Raw genomic sequence first — 16,234 nt, 5'->3', positions numbered from 1 at the left:
AAAACACAGCACCTACTCATGAAAAAAAATTCCGAAGGAAGAATAATACATCCGGGCTGTTATTTTCAGTCAATAAAATTTAAGAAATCCTTTAATGTAGGAAATAAGGGCTGAGATGCAGATGAAATAGACTGAAATTGAGCACAAGTTGGTTGATAGACAGATGTCCACTGAGAAGAGAGCAGACGAACTAGGGAAACAGTGTGGAGTAAAGACACAGTCATGAGTTGAAAGGACATTTAAAGACAAAAGCTAGACACTCACCAGGTACAGAATTGCTCTTCCAGAGGAAGAAACATGAACAAAAAGAACAGAGACAGTAATCAAAGATACAGTAGAAGAAATTTTCTTGAACTGAAGACCAATCTCAATCCATTTAACAGAAAGTCTCATTGGGTACCAAGAAAAATTAATGACAGTCTGGTGAAAATCTCAAGTATAAAACATCAGGCAATGGGCTTCCCTGGTGGCGCAGTGGTTGAGAATCTGCCTGCCAATGCAGGGGACACGGGTTCGAGCCCTGGTCTGGGAAGATCCCACATGCCGCGGAGCAACTAGGTCCGTGAGCCACAACTACTGAGCCTGCGCGTCTGGAGCCTGTGCTCCGCAACAAGAGAGGCCGCGATAGTGAGAGGCCCGCGCACCGCGACGAAGAGTGGCCCCCACTTGCCGCAACTGGAGAAAGCCCTCGCACAGAAACGAAGACCCAACACAGCCAAAAATAAATAAATAAATTAATTAATTAATTAATTTTAAAAAAAAAGAGTTCATGGTTAAAGCAGGAGATAGTTTAAAAAAAAAAAAAAATCAGGCAAGCACACACAAAGAAACTCAGAGTGGCCCAAGAGAGTTCTGCACAAATACCAGGAGACAACAGAGGATGGCCACGGCGCCATGGCTGCAAGCCCCAACTTCTGTACCCAGCCAGGTCACTGTGGGGTGACCTTCTGCACATGTGCAGGCAACAGAAAAAAAGGTTCTCAGGCACCAGGGGCTCAGAAATTGTGCTAAGAACATTCCCTTCCTGAAAAAACAACTCAAAAAATTACCCAGGCAAACAAGAGGTGACTCAAAATAAAGACCCACAAACAGGTCAGGGCAAGCAGGAAATGGCGAATGGGGGAATCAAGGTGATTGAAGCTAGAGTGAAGTTCAAGTAGAATTTGTGAATAAAATCCAAAAATTACAAAAGAACTATTGCTAAAGCTAAAACCTTCACCTTTGAAGGAACGATGGCTCTTGGGGGTCTCACTTCCTAGCAGACAGGCATAATCTGGTAGGTAGAACCTGGGAGTGGTGGGGATGCTGTCATGGTCACAGCTAGCACCAGAGTCTCAGGGTCCCCTGCCCACCCCAGGGCCCTTTGACACAGGTCATATAAGAAGAAACACCGGTCCCCATCCCACTCGCATGACCTGCACCCTTAGCTCAGCAGCCTCCCTCCTGCCAGGTCCCTCCGTACTTTCTTGTGGATTTGCAGCTTCTTGTAACATTCAGTCTACCCATTTCTCTTGTGTATGAGACAGGGTTCTGCAGAGAAACAAAACCAATAGGGGATATGTCCATGTCTATGTCCCTATCCATATCTATATCTATATTGGTATATAGCTATGCAGAGAGAGGAAGAGAAGGATTTATTTTAAGGAATCGGCTCATGTGCTTGTGGAGGCTGGCAAGTCCAAAATCTGCAGGGTGGCCGGAGCCCCAGGAAAAGTGGGTGCTGCAGCTCGAGTCTGAAGGCCATCTGGAGGCAGAGCTCCTTCCTCTTCAGGGGACCTCAGTGTGTTTTCTCTTATGGCCGTCAACTGCTTAGATGAGGCCCACCCACATTTTGGAGGGCAATCTGCTCTACTCAAAGTCTACTGATTTAATGTTAATCTCATCTAAAAACAAATCTTCATGGCAAGATCCAGATGTGTTTGGCCGAATATCTGAGTACCATGGCCCAGCCAAATTGACACATAAAATTAACCATCATGCCTTATCAATCCTATAAAAATTACGTTGTTGAAGAAATTATAAGGGGAGGCAAATATTCTCCTTTCAGAAGAGTGAATCACCTAATCTTACCTCACATAACGTGAGTTATTTCTACCATTTGTGTGTATGTTCATTATTACATTTCAAAAAAATAAAGTTTCATTCTGAATTACATAGTTGGAGCAGGGGTAAGGGGACCCCCAAAGGCATTAATCTCACCCTAAATACTGGCATATTTTCTTTCTACTTTATTACTGCTGAAGAATTTGACAGCACACCACAGACATCATGCCATTCCTCCCTGAAATACTTCTGTTTGCATCTCTAAAATAATACAAATATTTCCCATAGACAAAGAATATCATCACCTTAACAAAATCAGGACAAATTCTTTCATAATGTCTAATCCCCAGTTCATGTCCTGATTTCCCAAACTGCCCAAGAATATCTTCCACAGCTGGTCTCTCTCGAAGAGGACTTGATCCAGACCGCACACAGATTGTGACAGCCCCGGGCATGGCGTTCCCAGACCACATGCCATTTCCGTGACACTGATGTGTGGAGCCGGCGCCGGTGTCCGGGAGAAGCCCCGCTGCCTGGGTTTGCCTGGCCGCTGGTTGTCCTGTCCCTTGTCATTCCTGCAGCTGGAAGTTCGCTCTGAAGGCCTGTTAGACTCAAGTTAAATAGTTTCGGCAAGAGTGCCCCGTAGCTGATATTTGTGGACTTGTACCACAGTAAGAGACACAAAATCCAGTCGTCACCTTGTGGGGCGAAGGCTGACTTCAGGATCGAGCTTTGGTCAGTGATGCCAGCTCACTGCACGGGACAGTGACAGCCCCTGGCCCGCCTGCCGCCCGTCCAAAGACCACTCGCAGCCGCTGGTGAAGAGTCCACGGGGCAGCAGCACACCGGCAGGGCAGGTGCGCGCGAAGCTGGGGGCCATGCCGCCACCCTCCCCGTCGCCGGCTCCGTCGTGTGGCCTCGCAGCTCCGGAGTGGCTGGCCTGACTCCTGCATGGGCTCTGCGGCTGCTGGGCCTCGGTCCCCACTCGGGTGAGCAGGGCGATGGCCGGACGGGGTGGGACCCCGGCCAGGGGCCACTTTAGCTGAAGAACTCCACTGAGACCCCCAGCACCTCACGGGTCCCCCACTCCCACAACCCGCAGCGGCGTGGGCCCAATAAAAGCTTCCTTCATTGAATCATGTTTCAGAAATGACCAAGCAGGGACGGCAGACTTGCCACCAACACACCGTTTCTCCAAGCGCTGCTCACGCCTCTCGCTTTCCCCAAACGGCTCCCTTCACACGACTGCACCCGTCCCACCCTGGGTCACAGAGCAGCAGCCCCAAACTCGACCCCTGAGGCCAGCACAGCACATCCGCAAGCACCAGCCCAGGGGGAGAGGTGGACAGAAAGCCACCCGCGTCCCCGGTGGGGGGCCAGCGAGAACCGCCAGGCTCTGCTGCCCAGCCACCCCAGGGACCAAACGGCCTCTCCTGGGAGAAAAGCCCTGATTTTTCGCATCTGCCACTTTCCACAGTGTAAATACTCCAGCGGGCATGGGTGGGGTGAGGGCCAGGTCTGGCCAGCGTCTGAGGGGCCGGGGCCCCAGAAGACCTGGCAGGATGAAAGCAGAGACCAGATCCACTGAGATGTCGGCACACGGCCCCTGAAAGTCAACCTCCCATCTTCACAAATGTGATTGTTGGCTGTGCTCTGTTTATCCACTGCTCTGCAGCGGACACCCCAAAACCCAGTGGCTACCGCAATGGCAGTTGTCTGTTTAGCCTGGTGGGTGGAACATGGCAGGGCTCCACGTGGCCAGCTTGCTCCTTCTCCGTGGGCATCAGTGGGTGACTCCGAGGAGGGCTAGGGCTGGAATCGCCTGCAGGCTAAGCTCAAACCCGTGGAGATGGGGCGCAAGCTGCAGGATTCGCCCAGGAGACACCAAGGTAAGACCAGGGCTGCTCAGACTGGGGCGGGGGACCAGGAAGTGGGGCGGGTGCCACAGGTGGCACCGAGTCCACAGGGCCATCAGGGACCCGAGGTCCTCAGTCTCTCTGTCCACGTCGCACAGGCCACGCCAACCGCACCATGTAACTGGGAAGTGCCGTTGTGCAGACGGACAGGCCGCTGTCCACGACTACACTGCTGGCATCCTGCAAACTCAGGCTCGAGGGCCACGGAAAGGCCCAGTGTGCCCCGCCTGGGGCCTGAGTTTGGCCACTGGACATCCCTGTGCCCAACCTGGGGTCCGGTGCATGTGTTCCAGAAGCAGGCCGTCTGGGCAGCGCTTGGTGGGCGGCCCAGGCCCGGGCTCCTCCTGCCTCCCCGCTGACCCCAGAGCCCTGTGAGGCCGAGAGAGCCTCCACTACCTGCAGCCGAGAACCCTGGCGGGTGTCAATTGCTCCTCAATAAAATAGGGGGGGAAATGAACCCTGAGTGGTACAGCAGATATGGCTAAAAAGGGGCAAAAAGTCAGAAAGACGCTCACACAACCAGACTCTGCTGCAGAGATGCGGTGGCACAGAGGCACCGAGCCAGGAGCAGCGACAGAGCGGAAGCTGGGGGCCTCCCGCTCCCCCGGGGCCGCCCCACCCACGGGCCTCGGCCTGCAGGCCTGCATGGGTCCACCCTGTGTGCAGCCAGGCTCTTGGAAGCCGCTCGGGTCCTGCTCTCCCCAAAGGGCAGGGGGCAGATCTCGGGGATCGTGGGGTCCATGTGGGCTCATTACCAGCTAATTCCTGCTCTGCCCTGCCCAGCGGTGTCGTCGGGGCCGGAACATGCCACCAGCAGTATTCTGCCACCCCGGGGTCTGCACGGACTACAGCGCACACCCGTACACATGCACACACATGCACACACTCACAGATACGAGCAGACACAGACACACACACAGATGCACACACAACACACAGATACAAGCAGACACACACACACAGACACAGATACAAGCAGACAACAGACACACACAGATACAAGCAGACATCACACACACACTCACAGACACACACACACACACACAGACACAGCCTCCTGAGCATGGCAGCTGGTGGGCGGAGCCATATTCCGACCAGGGCCACATTAAGCTCAGCTTGGGAAGGCAGGGGGGGCTCGTTGGCCCCGGGTCAGGGGTGGGGTCGGATAGTGCCCGTGGGGAGGGGTGACACAGGTGTGAGCTCTGGACGCACTGCTCAGGGATGTGGACGGCAGCCTGGGCGCCGTGGGAGGGTAACCCCGGACCCCCGAGCTGCACCTGCGTCTCATGGGCTCCCGTGACTCAGGCGCAGTCCCTCCTGAGAAGGCCTGGAGGGACTCAGGCTGCAGGGACAGCAAGCCGACCCCGGCGCTCCGTCAACAAGGGGACTGGGGGGTCTCGGGCCCATGCTGCCCTGGTGGTCGTGGACACTTGGCAAAGGGGTCCGAGCCTGTGATTCCGCTACGACCCCACGGACCTTCATTAGGGAGAGGATCGGGGGGCCTCGGGACACAAGCCCCTTGAGAGCAGAGAGTTCTCCCCACGGGAGTCGACGGGCCGCTGCTGGCTGGGGTACCGAGGGCCACCAGAAAAGGACCTAGGACGACGTCCAGGTCAGAGAGCAGCTCCTGCCCAGCAGCCAGCAAGAAAAGGGGGCTCTCGGTCCTGCAACCGCAAAGACCTGAGCTCTGCCAGTGACGGCACTGAGCGCGGAAGGGGCCCCGAGCTCCAGCCGAGGACGCAGCCCGGCCAGCACAGGCCTCGCCGGCGACCTCGAGCAGGACCCAGCCACGCCGGGCTGGACTTGCCACCTACAGAGTGAGCTGATAAGTGCCTGCGGGTTCTCCCATTTACTCATTTATTTTTATTGTGGTAAAATACACACCACATGAATTTACCATTTTAAATATTTATTCAGTGGCACCAAGTAATCCACAGAACTGTGCAACCATCACCTCTGTTCCAGAACTGTCGTCTCCCCAGACGTGGTGGGTAGACGGACCCCAAATTCAGGTCTTTGAGGAAGCACTTGGAGAAAGTGTGGGTCTTGGCCAGAAGTCATAGGAGCCTCGGGAAACCCCGACCCGGCCACTGGGGCGGTTCGTTTCCTCCCGGCAAGCCCCGCTGTGTTTACTTTCTCTGAGGCTGCCGCCTGGGAAACTCCACACCCAGCACATGGAGACTAGCTTCCAGGAGAACATTCCACCCCCGCGAGCACAGGCTCAGCGAGGAAGTGAGCGAGCCCTCCTCCAGACCTGGAGGGCCCCGAGCAGGCGCTACCTGCTCGGCGGGAAAGAGGAAGGCGTCTGCCCGCCCTTGACCTTGGGTGCCAGGGCCAGCCGGCCTCCTTCCCCGGGCCTTCCTGGCACCCTGGCTGGCACCTGCAGCCCCAGGGTTTCTCCAGGGGAGTGGCAGGAGGGGGCTGATTTGCACTTGACCTGTCTTGGCAGTGGTGGGGGGCGCTGCTGAGGGCCCCCCAGGCAGCCCCTCTGGGCAAGCACTGCTGGTTCAGGGCAAGAAGCCTGTGGGAAGGCTGCTGTTCTCCGACCTTCCCCGGCACCCGTTACGCCTCGGTTTCCTCTGCTCTGCTGGGCCCATGACAGCCTCCAGATAAAGACGCCGCCGTCCTGGAGCAGAGTTGCTGAGTAGACGTGAATCCACACACACACACGCACGAACACGAGGGCACACGCACCTGCACGTAAATGCACGCGGGCCTCAGAAGTCCAGGGCCGGGAGAGCGCGGCCGCCGCACCACGGCGGTACTGCCTTCCTGCCCGGGACCAGACGGGTGGGCGTGGGCGGGGAGAGGGCGTTTCGGCTCCTCTGTTGACCTCACCGAGACGCTTGTCCCGGAGTCTTCTTTCTGCCCATCGAAGTAACTGGAAATGTGATCAACTCCCCCTTCCACTCCCCCAGCCTCAGCTTTCTCATCTGAAAGTTTTCCTTTTTGCAGGAAGCCCGCATGAAGGCGGGGTGGGCCTGGCTGAGTGTGGGCTCCTGGGTCTGCATGGGGCGCAGTGGCACCAGCTCTGGGAGGGTCTAGGGAGGATCCTGTGGGCGGACGGACACCCGGCCATTCCGCCAGGGCTCGGGAAGCCGCCCGCCACCGCACACCTGCAGAGGGGCCCGCGTTCCCGGCGTGACACGACGCACTGGACGTGAGCGCTGGGCACGGGAACCCGGCCTGTGTTCAGAGACGCGTCTGCTCCCGTGAGGTCACACCACAAATGCGGACGTGTGCGGCTTCAAGACACACCTTTCCCCGGCTGTTGGGATACATGATATTGTTTCTGATGCACTTTGTGGGGAATTTGGAAAGTCTAAAAGAGTGCGGAGAAGAACCCCAAATCACCCAGTTTGTGGCCAGCCCACGGCAGCTGTCAGTGTGCTCCGGCCCAGACTCCAGAGGGGTGTTTCGATTAACCCAGGGCCGGTCATATAGAACGGCGTAACGGAGATGTTCACTGCGCCAGTGAGGACGGGAAGCCTGTTAAACACGACAGGGAATCAGCGCTCATTTTCCGCCCCCCGACCTACGGCAGCAGCACAAGCTGGGGACAGAGCAGGCAGGGCTGGAGGTCCCTGACCGAGGAGCAGGGCAGGCCGAGGGTCCCGGCGGGCGGGGACAGGTGAGGGGTAGTGGCTGGCGGTTCCCTGGCTCTGTCTGCGGCTGTGTCCCTGGCTGAAGGTGGGGACAGGCTGGGGGTGGCAGCTGGCGGTTCAGCTGCCTGCTGTATGGGGAGGTTCCCCACCCCCCAAAGTCCTGGCCCTCCCCCGTCCTCACTCCGGGGTTCTGCTGCCCCAGGAGCAGTTTCCCAGACCCCAGGATGGACCTTCAGGACCCTCGGGTGGACAGCTCACCAGTCCCCTCGGGGCACGTCCCCTCCGTGACTGCCCCTGGAGCAGGGACGAGGAAGACTTCAGGATGGAGACCAGGGGGAAAGGGCTCGGCCCCCAGTTGGGACCCTCGGCCTCCCCAGCCTGCAGCCAGCAGCCCTCTCTGGCAGACTGTGACCCCAGGGCTGCGCTTGCCCTCACGCCGCCCTCACGCTCCCGGCCCCACCAGCGGCCCCAGGAGCCCCGGCATCCAGCTCTGTCCCCCAGCCTTTCTGGCTCACAAACCCCTTCACCATTTTGCTGTTTTCAATAAAGACATGAGTTTAGGCTAAAAAAAAAAAAAAAAAAAAAGAGTTAATTTCCTATCTGCATCTCACGACAGCTTTATTTAATAAAATTTAAACTAGATATAAAAAAGGCCAATGTCAGCCTCCACTCAACGAGCGACATACATCGCTTATGTCATTTCTGTAAGAACACGTATTTTTGTAAGGGATAACATTTTTAACGCACCGCAAAGCGCTTGGTCTGGGAGCGAACCTGCACTAAAACACAGGTGACATCTAACTTCCTGTCACAGCTGCAGGGCCAGCACACCGTCCCTGGTCACGAACGTCACACTGAGAAGTCACCTGGCCGGGTTTCATCGTGTCCGAGTTCTGTCTCCAAGTGCTGAGGGCGACGCTGCGGGTGGCTCAGGTGCCCTGCTCGGCAGAAAGCGGGGCGGCGGTCTTCGGGCCCAGAGAGCAGCCCGTGGGCCACGCCGGGCACGGACCCTTGGCACCAGCTCCGGCTCACGGGGCAGCCAGATGCGCGGTGGGAACTCCCACCTGCAGAACCGCTGTGGCCTGTGTCCTGTCGCCTGCAAATGAGAGACCCGTCCTGAGTCCACGGACTCTGCGGAGGAAGGAGGTCAGTGCTGTAGCCGACGTTTCTCAATGATGCGTAATACGTATAAATCAATAAAGCTGCGCGGACACAAGTCCCAGGACCGAACCACCTGAAAAGAGATGGGCCCGAGGCGCTGCGGGGTCCAGGGCTGGGCAGGGGGACCCAGGTGAGTACCCGACCTCCAGCAGGCTCGTCTGAGCCACCCTCGGGGCACACGGGGGTCTTCCAGATCGCCCCGGGTTTAAAGGAATGTCGTCTGTCCAAATCCTCCTGCAAGTCGGTTCCTTTAGAAAAATCAGATGCTGCCCTAATGACAACAGGCCCTGGTCCTGGCCCCGAGGAACGCTGCCCGGCAGGAGGCTGCTTGTCCCCAGGAAGTCACGCCTGCTGCCCACCAGACCCACCCCTCCCTCGCCTGAGGCTCGAGGCCGGTATGGCACTATGCCTGGCTGCCCACGGCCGGGGACGCGGTACACACTCTCCCACGGCCGGAGCACCCAGCCTACCTGCGAACCTACCTCCCCTCCCCCTCCCCAGGTGCCAGGATGCCATGTGTACGCTGGGCGCTGGGCGGGGAGCGGCAGGCACACCCCAGAGCCGGCAAGTGCTGGGGGCCCTGGGCCGGAGTGGATGGAGCCCCAGGGGCCTGCTGGGCACCCGAACCCGTCCCCGCCACAGCGACCAGAGGCTGCAGGTTCTACTGAAGGAACTTGAGGCCCGGTGAGGGGGAGGCCCGGGGGGGACCCGCCTGCTCCCACGGCCAGGAGGGCTGAAGCCCAGGCTGCTGGTCTGGCTCTGAGCACGTGCCTCTGTGACGACCGCCGCCAACCTCACTGACCAGCAGTTCAGGGCCCACCTCCGCAGGGACGTGGCACTCAGCACACGCGCCCCTGGCCGCCGGGAGCAGAGGCGGGCAGCGCGCGGGCACACGCTTCGCCGCGGCGTCCACCCTGCCCGGCTCCGGGCCGGCCAGGGGCTCAGCGAGAGCAGCTTGCTTTCTCCTGCTGCCTGTGCCAGGGGCCGGCTCCCACGTGGAGAAACAAAAAGTCAGGCAAGTCCCCAGGCCGCTTCCCAGGAAAGTCCCGACAAAGCCCCACTCCCTCCGACATTTTCAAGGCTTATTTCAGCCCAAGTAGGAAAGGGGATTTCTTCCTCAGGCGTCTGAGGGGTCTGACGGGCAGTGCCGTGCCCGCCATGTGCCCTCACCCCGCCCTGCCGCCCGTCACCAGATCCCGCTGCAGCCACGGAGCCGGAGCTTCCAGAGGGGGGCCGACGAGGCTGCACCCACAGAGGAGGAGAGGGGCCATCCCCCAGGCCAGCGCCCAGCGCGCCCCAGAACTGGGGGACAGGACACCCCAGGCCAGCGCCCAGCACGCCCCCAGGGCTGGGGGCACTAAATGCTCGAGCACAGTATGTCTCCCCTGAGCAGCTCGCATCACGTCCCAGAGACGGGCGCTCTGGGGGCTCTGACCCAGGCGGGGTACCCCAGGACGCTGGCAGGCCAGCACCCTCCCGTGCCGCCGGTTGACCTGGTGACCTCACTTTCACATGGGGTTTCCCCGGGAGTGTCTCTGTGGCAAAGGAACCTGACCAGGAAAGTCCCAGACCACAGTCAACGAGGGAAAGTGGGCTCCAGGCCAGGTTGGGCAAGCCAGGCCAGCAGAGCCCTGCAGGACTCCTGAGTGCAGGGCTCCAGCTCCTCCGAGGGCAGAGGGGGAGGCACCGCGCGGCCGCCAGCCCTTGTGACACCAGCGGGCCCAGGAGGCGGCCTCCATCGGGCCTCACCCCTGTGCCTGGCGCTGGCCTCCTTGCCTCCGTGCTGCCCTCAGTCCAGACGTGGGCATGGCCCACGGGCCTGAGGGCCCGAGAGTGGGTCACCCTCTGGGAGGTGACCCCAACGCTGGGGAGCAGGGGGCGGCCGAGAGCAGAGGCGCGGGGTCTGGGGCGCGAGGAGCACGCCCCCAACCTCGGGTGGCCGAGGCGGGGTTCAAAGGCACGGGGGCGGGGCGGCGCAGAAGGAGGGCTCAGAGCTCAGCGGGTGACGTGATGGAGGAGGATCAGGGCATCTGGAGTGGGGGATGACGGGGAGGGGCCTGCGGGCGCGCCTGGCAGAGTGACAAGCAGCAGGTGCTCTCACCCTGGAGGCCCTGCCCCACCTGCTGCAGCCCCGGAGGCCGGAGGTCAGCGCACGGACGGCGGCTGTGCTGTGATCACAAGCCAGGCTGCGAGGCGGGGTGCAGGGCTGCGATAAAGGGGCGCAGTGGGGGCCACGCGCAACGCCGAGGGACGGCGGGTGTCCTGGGCCCGGGCTGCCCGCCAGCTCCGGAGAGCACGGGGCAGCCGGCATGGCTGGGGCTCCGGAGTCCCCACGCACTCGCCCGTGGGGTTCCTGTGGACCGGGGGGCGGGTGGAGGCCACAGTCCTGAAGGAAGGGAGGAGGGGACCCCCCCCTCACGGAGGGAGAAAGCCCAGGCCTCACCATCGCCCCTAGAGGCCGTGGTCAGCGTGTGCCCCCGTGCTGCCCGCTGGCCGGGTCCCTGCTGGACGACGCCCTTCCTAGCTCCTTCCTCACCCCTCTCGCTCTGTCCCTGCCCTCGGGACCAGGGTTCCCTCAGGGTGTGGGGCCCACGTGGAAGGTGCTCGGGTTCTCCCGACGTGACCCCACTAACCAGCGTCCACTCAATGGTGGACCTCGCTCCACCACCCCAGGCTCAACAGCCGCTCCTCCTGGGCCCCGGACAGTTGGGGTCCTGTCTGACCCCTGCCCCGGGGCCTCCACCTGCTGGGGGCCAGCCCCTCCCCCGTGGCAGCCAGCCCTCTCCTGCCGCTCCTCCCCCAGGGAAATCTCCAAACCCGTGTCCAACCTGTGGACGGGCTGTGGGGCTCCCTCCGCCCTGATGTCACCTGGGGTGAGAACCCAGCCCCCGTCACCCCAGAACCAATGAAGCTCGAGCTCCGACTTCCGCTGCTGGTCTTCTCGGCCCCGCTAACCACCGCTGGTCCACTCCCCATGCCCCGCTTGGCCTCCCCAGGCCCCCTCCACGGCAGCCGGGCGACCCTCTAGATGCCACTTCCCGCGGTCCCTCCCTGCTGACTCCAGGGTGACCTTCTGACGCTGCCGCCTGAACGCGGCTCCCCCCCCCCGCCCCACATGGCTCTCGCCCCCGTCGTCCCTCTGGCCTGTGCCCTTAGTTCCGTCTGCACCCTGGTGGGTGCACCCTTGGCACGGGGCTGGCGTCCTCTTGCAGGCAGTGGCGGTAGATACCTGCCACGTTTAGACGTGAGCGGACCCTGACCCGTCCCACGGAGTCCACTCCCTGGTGGCCTGGCCAAATCCTCATGTGCCAGGGCCCAAGGCTGGAGGCACCCGTGCCCCTTGCCTGCAGCAACGACCTGACCCCCCCAAACCCCCAAGCGCCTCAGGAAGCAGCTTCCTTATTTTCCCCATTTCACACGTGAGGAAGTCGAGGTCCAGAGAGGTGGGCGGCTTGCCCCAGGCCACACAGCGCGGAAAATGGAGCTCGTTCAGAGAGAAGGGGCCCTGCTCGGCCCCCACCTCAGTACTGCGGGGCCTGACCGCCCGACCAGCGGGAAGCGGCCCCCAGAGGGAAGCGTGCAGCTTGGCAGGAGAAAGCCCAACACCGGCCAGCTCCTGACGACATCCTAGGACACTTCAAATGTCAAAACATTTTCAAAAGCGGAAAGACGTCTGTGTGCAAAGCATTGCTTTTGGTATCTTGAGGAAACATGGCTGAACGTCAAACACTCTTCAGACTGCTAACACCCCCCCGGGGAAGAGTCCCTGCAGGCAGCCCTGAGCGTGTGCTTCTGGCCGCCGCTCCTCAGTGGGGCCCGCGCTGAGCACAGAGAACCACGAGGAGATCCAGGCTGCCTCCGTGCGGGAGACCGAGGCTGGTATCGCGGAACCCAGGCCTGGAAGATGGAGCAACTGAGTAATATCGCGAAGTTCTTAGAAACCGAGAGTTTCAGCGCAAGAAAAAGGTTCACACAGCCAGTCAACCAACGCGGTTAAGCGCCCTCCTGATGTTACGCTTAAGTGACAAGGCGCCGTGCACATGTTCACCTGTGTGTGTGTTTACTCTGTGCTCTATATTCTAGGCTAGTTCGATGGAACGGTCTAGAAACAATGACACCAGAGGCATCTGATCTTGCCTGGGCCTCGATTTCAAAACCCTTTCCCTCCCGAAAGGAAGCAGGCAGGTGGTGGACCCGAGCCCGAGGGGGGAGCACAGGGGCGGCGGGGAGGACGGAGCTCGCCCCCTGGGACCGTGGGGGGCGAGCCCAGCGGCCACACCGTGGACACCAAGCGTCAAACAGAATAAAGGCGGTGATTCGCTGTGACGCTCCGAATGAATAGAAGTCCGTAAGTCCAGAGAGGTATTTTACAAACTCTAAGGCTAAGTCTAAACAAAAAAAGCAAAAGAGACTGGAGGAAGGGAAACAAAGGAGGCTCTTCTTCACAGGGGAACGTCAGCCAATAAACGCAGAGGCGCTGATGAAGTGACAGCATCGCTACCTGTGGCCCCAGTGTGACCACCCACCCACCCCTCCTGGGACGGAGGCAGCGGCGGAAGCCACCAGGTGAAGGGCTCCTGGGGACCAGCTATCTCTCGGGGCTGAAGCAGGGCCCCAGGTGACTTAGGAGTCGGCAGGGGCGGTGCACTTGCCCCAGGGGAGGGGTCAAAGGCGCTCCTTCTCGGCTGCCCTCCTGCACTCGCTGCAAAGACCTGGGCAGAGGCGTCTGACCTGGAGCTCGGCAGCCTCCAGACCAGGGGTTCTCACCCGCGGCGCTGCTGACCTTTGGGGGGCTGCCCTACACGATGCAGGGCGTTGAACAGCACCCCCTCCGGTGTGATGGCCACAAACGTCTCTTGAGTGTTGGCAAATATCTCCTGGGGGCAAAGTGAAGATTAAGGACGGCCACTCTAGAGCCAACCTCCAGGTTACGGGAAGCAGGCAGGAGAGCGGGCAAGCTGGAGACTGCAGGGGAGCAGAGACACAGACCCAGAGCGTGGACACTGTCCTCAGCCAAGGGAGTGTCATCAAGAAGAGTGCAGCCCGAGGCTGGCTGCGACCCCCGTGCACAGGCTGGCGGGCGTCTGTGGGGATGCAGGGCAGCTGCTGCCACGGGTGTCCTGAGGGCGTCGAGGTCGCTATGGTATCGTTCTCCTTATCCCAGAAGTCTGCTGAGGGATCTGGTGTCCAAATGTCTACAACTTGCTTTTAAAATGGTACATCCAAAAACAACATGTATGTTGATATCGAAAGAGGTAAAGTGAACTTGGTAACTGTTTTCTTGGGATAAAGGATGTGGGCATTCAGTCTCCCGGTCTTCAAACTTTCTAGACACTTAGTAGTTTTCACAACACATCCCCATTAGGAAGGTTATGACATAAAAACAAAGACAGAAACAGAAACACAAGTGTTGGTGAGGATGTGGAAAAATTCGAATTGTTGGTGAGAATGTAAAATGGTGCAGCCGCCGTAGAAAACAGGATGGTGGTTCCTCAAAAAATTAAAGATAGAATTTCCATATGACCCACTTCTAGGCATAGACCCCAAAGAATTGAAAGCAGGGTCTCAAACAGGTATTTGTACACCTGTGTTCATAGCAGCATTACTCACAATGGCCAAGGGGTGGAAACAAATCAAGTGTCCACGGGCAGATGGATGGATAAAGGAAATGTGGTCCATCCACACAGTGGAGTATTATTCAGCCTTAAAAAGGAAGGACATTCTGACACCAGCTACAACATGGATGAACCTTGAGGACTTAATGCTTGGTGACATAAGGCAGACACAGAAGGACAAACACTGTGTGATTCCACTTACATGAGGTCCCTGGAGGAGCCAGATTCACAGGGACAGACAGCAGGACGGTGGGGGCCAGGGCCTGGGGAGGGGATGGGAGGGAGTGTTTCATGGGGACAGAGTTTCAGTTCGGGAAGATGGAAATTCTGGAGACGGACGGTGGTGATGGCTGCACAACAGTGTGAATGGACCGAATGCCACTGAGCTGGACACTGTAAAATGGATTAGACGGTAAGTTTCATATTAAGTATTTTCCCACAATTTTAAAAAAGGAAATACTGGTTCCAAAAAAAGTTTTAACAAAGCACTGGAGAAAACTTCAAGCTGACCCCTCTCTCAGACTCCAGGGCCCTTTCTGGAGAGGAGTTCCAGTCACGTCCGCCCTGCTCACGCGGCTGCAGCCTGTGAACGGCTGTCCGGGGCTCGGGGGAAAGGGGAACGGAGCCCTGGCTGCTCCCGTCGCTGGGCCACCGCAGGGCCGGGGGGACTTCCCCTCTGCCCTCCCGAGTGTGCAAGCTGCCCACTCAGGGGTCCTGAAGTTCAGGCCCCACCGCCCACCAGCCTCCCAGCACGTCCCCAGTATTCCCCGAGACCGCGGCCCGATGCTCAGCTCCGAGGGCGGCAGGCCCTGTGGCCGGAACACGCACAGCCAGCCGCCCGCGGCTCGGAGCCCCGGGGCTTCTCTCCACTTCCCTCCAGGGGCAGCTGCCTCGTCCACCCCGAGTCCTGCGGCCCGTGCTCTCCATCCCTCGCTCGTCCAAACCTGGAGGGGCCCGTGGGGCCGGGCAGGTGGCCGTCACGGGGCCAGGGCCTGGCTGGCGGCCGCAGTCACCCCCGGGCCCCTGGGGGGTCGGCAGGGCGGGCACTCCGCTCAGCATCACGGCCCCCCAGCCTCCGGCCAGGCCTCCCACAGGGCTGCGCTCCCGGAAGGGCGGGGGCGCTCCCGGAAGGGCGGGGGCCCCCCCGAGGACGGGGAGGAGGGGTCCCGTGAAGCGGCTCCCCCCCACGCCACCCGCCTGCCCCTGTAGCCCCGTCACCGCAGGCCCCATCCCCGCCCCGGAGGGACGTCCTCTCCCCTCTGGAGGTGACCGGCAGCTCGCCACTCCCGGGGGTGGGGGGGGGGACGGAGCAGTCAGGCTGTGGCTGCGCGGTGCCGGCTGGCGACGAGGGGTCGCGGGGCAGAGGGGCACCCGGATGCACGGGGACCCAGGGCAGCAGGGTGCGGGGGAGGGAGGCGTTGGAAGAGGCCGACACAGCACTGGACCCAGGAACTGGGGGTCCCCTCCCCGGGCTCGCGGGGACGCCACTCTGAGCCAGGTGGGCCCCACTGCGGGGAGGGCAGGGGTCCCGGCAGGGGGCGGCCCCAAGCCCGGTGCTTCCTAGTGAGTCACTGCGTGGCTTTGAGGACAGGCTGTCCTCGGCCACACTGGTCACAGCACAAGGATGGCCTTGGTGCGATCCCCAGGGTCCGAAACCCCTCAGAACGGGAGGCATTTCCTCTGCCCCCGCCTCAGGCCACTGCGGGCAAGTGGAGAGATGGAAGCAGCGGCCACCCTCTGCTGGCGCCGGCGCCCGAGGCCACTGGCTCTGAGCCCTGGGGCGGGGGCACAGCGGGGTCTGGGGCAGCCTCTGGGCACGGAGCACCCCATCCCTCCCACCCCCCGTGGTGGTGACTTCGGCCGGGTGCAGACATTCGGAATCCACATTTGAAGT

At 60.4% G+C, this 16,234-nt stretch overlaps 1 protein-coding gene across 1 annotated transcript; it reads right to left on the bottom strand.

The window, feature by feature from the left end:
- Positions 1-8,156: 8,156 nt before the first annotated feature.
- On the bottom strand, positions 8,157-15,570 carry LOC309660412 (uncharacterized protein; the record flags this gene model as incomplete). Its single annotated transcript, XM_082460994.1, has 5 exons — positions 8,157-8,660; positions 9,546-10,719; positions 10,978-11,111; positions 13,493-13,602; positions 15,073-15,570. The coding sequence occupies 4 exons, from the start codon at positions 15,568-15,570 to the stop codon at positions 9,737-9,739; spliced, it is 1,725 nt and encodes a 574-aa protein (XP_082317120.1). The 3' UTR covers positions 8,157-8,660; positions 9,546-9,736.
- Between the last annotated feature and the right edge of the window lie 664 nt (positions 15,571-16,234).

Source organism: Balaenoptera physalus, assembly GCF_965194825.1.
Source record: "Balaenoptera physalus genome assembly, chromosome: 4".
Lineage (NCBI taxonomy): Eukaryota > Metazoa > Chordata > Mammalia > Artiodactyla > Balaenopteridae > Balaenoptera > Balaenoptera physalus.
The sequence above is the reverse complement of the archived record's forward strand: the minus strand, read 5'-3'. Positions and strand labels throughout refer to the sequence as shown.